This window comes from Lactuca saligna, chromosome 5 (genome assembly GCF_052625555.1).
Source record: "Lactuca saligna cultivar CGN05327 chromosome 5, ASM5262555v1, whole genome shotgun sequence".
Classification (NCBI taxonomy): domain Eukaryota; kingdom Viridiplantae; phylum Streptophyta; class Magnoliopsida; order Asterales; family Asteraceae; genus Lactuca; species Lactuca saligna.
In genome coordinates, this window is record NC_136421.1 from 275,377,306 (window position 1) to 275,385,111 (window position 7,806).

The following is a 7,806-nucleotide window of genomic DNA, read 5'->3' on the forward strand; positions in this document are numbered from 1 at the left end:
TTATTGAGTGGGTGCATATAACATACCCATGTGTAGAAAGAAAGAGTTGAAAACAACAACTCGAGATGTTGTGGGACCAGGTATGGATCCGAGTAAAGAGTAATAGTGTTTTTCACCTTAGAAACGAAAAGAATAAGAATGGGTTGAGAAACAATAAAAATATTTATGCAATAACGACTTAAGAAAATATCAATGAAGTCTATTTATATGTACTTTTAAGAAATAAAAAAAAATAAAAAACAAAAACATCGAAATAGCTTGTAGTTAAATCGTGATCACTTAGATCTAATTACTATTGGTTATCGTATATACAAAAGACGTAAATACCCAGAGATAAAAAAAGTTTGTCCAATCATGCTACATATAACAATTACGTACAAGGAAACAAACATGCCCAAAGATGTCTTATACACCAAACAAAGTCATTTCGACCATTATTAAGATAACATATATAAAAGTGTTTAGAAGTACACAACAAGAAGCCATTTTAAACACAAGCAACCTAACGAAAAAAGAAAGAAAAAAAAAAGTTGACATAAAATCAGCACAAAACTCACTCAACCATTACACGGTTTTTCTACACTAAACACACTGAGAAGTGAGACTTCCTACCTCTGTACAATTCTCTAGATTTTGACAAACAATACGAGACTTTGTTTGGCATATAACTTAACATACGTACGTGTTTCCTTGTTTCTATTTCTTGAAAGACTTTTATATCCTCGAGCCATTTTTGTAATGGCATAATATGATGTATTGTTATTTTGACATTAACTCACGCCTTTTGGAACGCACGAGATGAAGCTCCATGTAGAAGCCTTATGAACCCCAAGAAACTAAGCTTCCCATCCGCATGTCTTATCCAATCCTGAAGAACCACATGAACCGGTATCGATGGGCTAAGCCCAAGCTCCTGCATTTTTACATCAACAATATATCTATAATGTTATAATCTTCAATCTTTAATACATAATATATAATATATATTATATAATATATGATATATGATATATAATATATCCCACAAAAAGTGGATTGGGCGACTTGTGGGCCGTTCGCTTTTATGTCAGTCACCTAGCAGACCACTGTGTACCTGATCTGTTGATCTGCTCAGGGGTTGCTAAAAGAATAATTTTTTTTACAGAATATTGAATAGCAAAAAGTAGGGTAGGTAGGGTGGGGTAGGTGTAGGGGGTGTACCGAGGCAAGTTCTTCGATCATGATAGGGCGGTTACCATCTTTCTCAAAAAGGTCATAGGCACGGCGAGCAAGTTGCTCCCAATTTTCCATTGCTTCTAGCTGATGAATGCTAATGGCTGCTGCTCCAAATTCTTCAAAGTCAAATTTTTTATATTGAAGAGAACTCACCTGTTGTAAACCAAAAGTTAATATTTCTATTTACCTTTTTATCAGGATTCTTTCTACTAGATTATTTATCTCAACCACTAAAAGGGTATCCGAGGAAATTACCATATGGACAAAATCAAGCACGCGAGAGTCCTTTACAGCATCGGTGCAATTCTTCATCAAAGCCTTCACAATGTTATATAGTTTAGAACGACTCCACAAAATATAAACTTTCATTTGCCAAAAAAAAAAAAAAACTAACCGATTTGAAATTCTGCATGGATATGAACCCGTTTTTGTTTGGCCCTAGTGACATGAATTGGTCACGAACATAACCTAGCTCGGTAATTGTCAATGTCTTTGCAACAGCCTGCCACGTGGCATAATAAATATTTTTAAACATCATTTATCCAATTAAAAAAAAGGAAAAGGAAAAAGATATTACATACCCCTAAAGCAGCTCTTCTTAGAGGAGACGAACAAATATACGCTTTTACAGTCTTGAAGATGATCATGTCTAAAGGTATTCTCACATCATGATAATTCGCAAGCCATGGATGACCTAATCACAAGATTCGTTTTATTATAAATGTTGTAGTAAAAGCGTATTTGAGATATATATATATATATATATATATATATATATATATATATATATATATATATATATATATATATATATATATATATATATTTATTTATTTATTTAATGAAAAGCTTACTTAGGGCTTGTGAAGCTGTAAGTCTCTTGCGATAATCTTTGTTTAAAAGCCTTTTGACAAAGTCAACTGCGTCAGATGATAAAGAGGGCCATGGGGCTTCCTCAAAGTTGGGGTCCGCCTTAAGAACAGCCCGGAAGATTCCGGACTCTGTGCGGGCCCAGAAAGGTCGACTTCCACATAGAAGAATATATGCAATAACACCAATACTCCACATATCAGCTTCAGTCCCATATGATCTATGCAAAACTTCAGGTGCTACATAGTATGCACTTCCAACAATATCATTCAACCTCTCATCTGCACATAAATAATTATTTATTATATTATTATAATAATAATAATACTCATGTAATGATAATGATAATGATAATGATAAGATACCTGGCTTTACGTAGTCAGAGAGTCCAAAGTCAATGGCTTTAAGGAGGGAATGTTCGTCCTTTGATGTAAATAGAAAATTCTGAAGTGACACAAAAGAAATATATAATTAACAAATTATAAATTCAAACTACAAAAAAAGTGGAATTTACTTTCTCCATTTTATCGATTTAGCTCATGAACTATTAGCTTTAATCGATTTAGCTACTAAATTGTTGTTGAATTAATCGTAAAATATAATAGTTCGGTGGCTAAATTGATATAATGGTGAAAGTATGTTGTGTTATTCTGCATTTTACACTACAAAAAAACTCTATTTGTCTTGTCCCCCAAGAAATGCATATGACACATAGTCAAATTAAGGTCTTTTGACTAATAATCAAATACTTAAAATAGCCTTTGACAAGACAAAATTAAGTAAACCTTGGAACACAATCAACTTCACAAATAACTTGTAATGGTTGTTAAAGGTCAATTTGGTAAAGTTGGATTGGATGGACACTTTCCAAAAAAAGATTACAATCTAAACTAGAAAATTTTGCCTTTTTTTTAAAGGCAAAAGAATACTTTATTGAACACACAAAAGTCAAAATAAAAGATCATTTAGTATATATTGTAATATAACAGAAGCTAAATATTGAAATAAATGACTATAAAAGTTAACACATACAAAAGAATGAAAGATTATGAAAAGTTTTTTTTTTTTTTTTTACCTCAGGCTTGAGATCACGATGAACAACACCTTGAAGATGACAATAGGCTGTGACTCTTAAAATCTGGACCATAACAGCCTTTGCATCTTCTTCTGTATATTTTCCACCCCTAAAATTACAAATAATAATCAGCTTACAAATTCTCCAAAATTTTGCTTCTTTATAAGATTGAATTTTATGAATACCTTGCAAGTATCCTGTCTAATAGTTCACCTCCTTTACATAACCTAAAAAAACAGAAAATAGAAGTGATTGTTATTGATCAAATGTCTCAAATACCCTCTAACAATGACAAAAATCGGGAAACCATGAGCACCAAAAGCATCTTTGTGTGTTCAAATCTCTTTGCAAATATATAATAGAACAAGAAGATATTTATAAAACTATTGATGCAATGAAAGATGAAAGGTTTATATAAAATAGGGAGAATGGACACTTACTCCATAACTATATAGACATTGTCTTCATCCTCATAAGCATCATAAAATTGAACTAGATTGTCATGCCCTGTTAGAGCCTTTAATATTTTCACTTCTCTCCTTGCATCTTCAATAGCAATTACTGTGGTCATCTGAATAAACAACAATTATTCAATAAGAATAAAAATAAATAAATAAACACACACACACATACACACACAAAACTTCACTATTTGGAATCTAGTACCTTTAGATTGAATGCTTTAACCCTAATTTCTTGACATATTAAACACCAAAGATTGTTTTAGTAGCTTTTTCATAAAGTTAAAGGTGATTGTCCCACAATTAAAGTATTTAAATCAACTACAAAGTCAAAACATAATCATTTTGACCTCATAAGTCAACTAAACAATGTGCTTTTAGAAATAAAAATTAGTGAGGAGCTCAAAACTCAAAAGTGTTTAAAATTGACTTAAACACAAGAAATAGCATCCTACTTTCATCTTTTTCTATAAAAAAAATTGTATTAAGACATTTACTTTGTAAAATCTACCAAATTAGATCAATTAAAGCAATGAAAATTGTTTAGTATTTGAATGAAAACGATATTATAAACAAATGAAAAGAAAGTAGGTTGCTATTTCTTGCATACGACCCTTCAAAGTTTTTACCACATCCACGTAATTTTAGCAATTCAACTATTTTATCATGTTATATGTTAACATAAGAAACCTAGGCGATGAAGATGATGAAGGTTTTATAAAGTATAAAGAATGGTGGATGAAAATCAAACCTTGGATTTGGGGATAACTTTAACGGCAACATCATGGCCCTTCATACTCCCTTTCTTTCCTTTAGCAGTACAAGTATACCCAAAATGCCCTCTACCCACTTCTTCTCCAAGCTCATAATGGCTTAATAACTGCTTAGAATACCCGAAATTTTTATCCAATCCAACTTCGAATTCATTCCCTTCAGGAATCGAGGCCTCGTTAGGCTTAACAGACCCATGTCGCCTTGCAAGCAACGATCGAATATGCTTTGCAGGTGATGGAGGTGGGAAAGGGCGTTTGAATATGCGAAGAGGTGTCGAACTCACACTTGAATTCGAATTTGCAGGTGAATTCTTGAAGGCGTTACTGTTATGGAAGGGACTTGGACTGTAGTAAGGGAATGATGATTTCCCTGTTTGGGAATTCTGTGTTGTTGGTTCGATTTCATTCGGGAAATTGGAGTTTTCGAGTTGGGTTTCGAGGGTTTGATTGGGTTTTCCATGACAAAGTCCCATGGATTCACAAAACCAAAAAAAAGAACAAGGAAGAGGTTAAGAAAATAAGGATTTATGGTATTGAGTTTCAAGAAACTCAAGAACAAAAGCTTAATAATTGAACAAAATGCAATCTTTCCACAATTCAAGGAAATTGGAGGTCGAATTTCTTGAAATTTCTCGAAAACCGAATTCCTGCAAAAGAGAGGGGATGAAAAGCTCAAGACTTGAAAAGCAAATAAACTTTCTGATCATAGAAAAAATAATAAGGATAATAATGTCAGAAAGAGAAAAACTTACCAAAATTCAGAATTGAACAAGTGTTTCCACCTGAAGATTATAAAGAAATGGTGGAGGTATAGAACCCAGAGATTTTATTTTTTACAACAAGGTAAAGTGGCAAGTGTTTGAGAGATTGGGAGACTAAGAAAAGAACCCAAAAAAGTGAAGGAAAGAAAAGATGCTTAGCAGAGAGAAACAAGAAAAAGAAAGGCGCAATGGAAACCAACCATTCCTTCTTTCTTTGCCTTGCTTTTTCAAGCTTGGTTTTCTTCCTTTTTCATTTAAATTAACAAAAAGAGCAACCATTTGAACCCTCCTTTTATCAAATTTAATACTTGTTATCTTTTGTAATATAATATTGTTTAATCTACCATATAACTTAAATAAACATTTAAAATGAATAGTCTTTAACCGTTTTAACTTTTGTTTTTCTTAACCATTTGCATTGTAGTGAATTGATAATATATATGTTTGATGTTGTGGATAATTTGATTTATATTCAGATTCAGACATTAGTATTTTGTGATCATATAGATTCGTTTGTAATGACTTTAAGGCATAAGACATAATCTTATGTTTGCAGCTATGATTAATCAGTATGCGAAATCTAATACGAAAACTAAGAAGTCCTCGATAAAAAAAAATTATGTTTTTCTTTTGGTCTTTTTATAATATACATACAAATATATGGTTTAATGTCTAACTTTTATCAAGAATATGCTAAAATTTTAATAAAAATATAAAATTGAGAAATGGGTGTACTGTTGAGAGATGATTAGATGACCCTATTATTTATGGGGTGTATTTATTTCGAGTGTAATGGTGGTGAGTGGGGTTGGTTCTTTGGATGCTTCCAGGCTGTCCTTATTAGCGGGAGGGACAAACTCTTTTATAAACATTTTGCTAACCAACAATTTTAGTCTTTGAGCTTTGACCAATTGTTTTTGCTTTTCCCAAATTTAAATCTACTTTTAAGAATTTTTTATTATTATTCAATTTGTACTAATCATGTTTCGGTTTCCAAAATATCAACAAATACCATCAAAACTTATCGCAATTTCTATGAAACTCTGAAATAATTGTGTTGGTAATAAATAAGTGATAATCTATGTGAAAAATAATTTTTTAGGCTATTAGATGTGGATAATATATTATTATATGTTATCACTAATCATCTTATTAATATTTTAATGTTATAACACCTAATATGAAAATAGACAACATCAAATAATATGTGATAACACCCTTATTTTTTATATTTTTTATTTAATTTCTATTTTTCCCATTTGTTTTTTTATTTATGTCATGATATTTAAAATTATCATATAAATCAAATCATAAATTAGAAATAACATTTAAATACTAAAAATAAAATTTTAATAAATCTTAAGTTAAAAATAACATTAAAATTTACAACAAATGACAAAAACATTTAAAAACCTAAAAAAACAATAAAATATGAGAAAAATATATATATTTTTTCCCTAAATTATTCATCTTCGGTACCATCATAGATATGATATGTCAAGTCATTTCGAAGTTGTTTGTGTTTTCGTTAATATTGAATATCAACGATTCTATGTAAGTATTTTGTTGTCCCTGGTTGAAATTGAATGTGTCTAGGTTCCGTAAACGTATACTCTGCAATGTTTCGCACTTTATTTTCAATCATCATGTTATGCATTATGATACATGCATACATAATATTTGATAAAGTGTCCAAGTGATATGGTCGTATCACATGTTCAACTATGTGTCATTTTGTTTTCAGAATTCCGAAAGCACGTTCAACGTCCTTACGTGCCCCTTTTTGTCTTCTCTTGAAAAAATTTGTCTCTTGGTTCTATTGGGTGTTAAAGCGCCTTCACAAATGCAAAATATGGTGGATATATTCCATCCGTGAGGTAATATCCAGACTTATATTCATTTTCATTCACTGTAAAAAGAGCATTCGGTGCCTTTTCTGCCAAAAGGTCCTGAAATATTGGTGACTAATCAAGAACGTTTACATCGTTGTTAGAACCCGCAACTCCGAAAAAAGCATGTCAAATTCACAATTCTTGTGAAGCAACAACCTTTAATATCAATGAAGGCAATCCAAGATGATCACTTGTGTATTAACCTTTCCACGCCACTTTGTGCAATCAATGCTTCCAAGCATACCCAGAAAATCATGTCGTTCTTCATGTGCCGCATATAGTTGTTACATGTCATTCAATGAAGAGTTGCGCAAGTATTTGTCACAGAAGGTTTCGACAGCACCTCTCGCCAATCTATAAAAACCTTCTCGTGCAGTTTGCTCTGATATTCTCATACAGTCATCAATAGAATCGGGCGACTCCCCCATAGCCATAAGCTTGATTGCAGCAGCACATTTTTGCAACCCTATAAAACCTCGTTTACTTCTCGCATCATACCTCATTTGGAAAAAATCATATGTTATCTAAAAATAATTATCTAAAAAGTGTATTTATGATACATGTTTTCCAGTGCATTGGTTATCCGTTGAAACACATTTTTTCGCAAATGAAACCTTTTTTTGAAATCGATAGGTTGGTAGACATAATTATCCACAAAATAATCGTGTACTAGACATCTATGCCCTTCTGCATGACCTATGTTTGATGCCACACACCTTGTCAATAGTGAATCTGGCTCTAACTGTAACATGTCAATAG

At 31.8% G+C, this 7,806-nt stretch overlaps 1 protein-coding gene across 2 annotated transcripts; it reads right to left on the reverse strand.

Moving 5' to 3' along the window:
- Nucleotides 1–405: 405 nt before the first annotated feature.
- On the reverse strand, nucleotides 406–5,392 carry LOC145047932 (CDPK-related kinase 7-like). Of its 2 annotated transcripts, XM_078996307.1 has the most exons (12): nucleotides 5,147–5,390; nucleotides 4,373–5,041; nucleotides 3,601–3,731; nucleotides 3,346–3,387; nucleotides 3,161–3,269; nucleotides 2,451–2,529; nucleotides 2,070–2,366; nucleotides 1,797–1,909; nucleotides 1,610–1,717; nucleotides 1,471–1,533; nucleotides 1,201–1,368; nucleotides 406–913 (listed from the first exon to the last, which is right to left on the reverse strand). In XM_078996307.1, exons 2-12 carry the CDS (start codon nucleotides 4,865–4,867, stop codon nucleotides 776–778), a joined length of 1,743 nt encoding a protein of 580 aa, XP_078852433.1. In that variant the 5' UTR covers nucleotides 4,868–5,041; nucleotides 5,147–5,390; the 3' UTR covers nucleotides 406–775. The 2 variants fall into 2 exon arrangements, with proteins under 2 accessions (XP_078852433.1, XP_078852432.1); XM_078996306.1 differs by having other exon boundaries at nucleotides 2,070–2,529; nucleotides 5,147–5,392.
- Nucleotides 5,393–7,806: the final 2,414 nt, after the last annotated feature.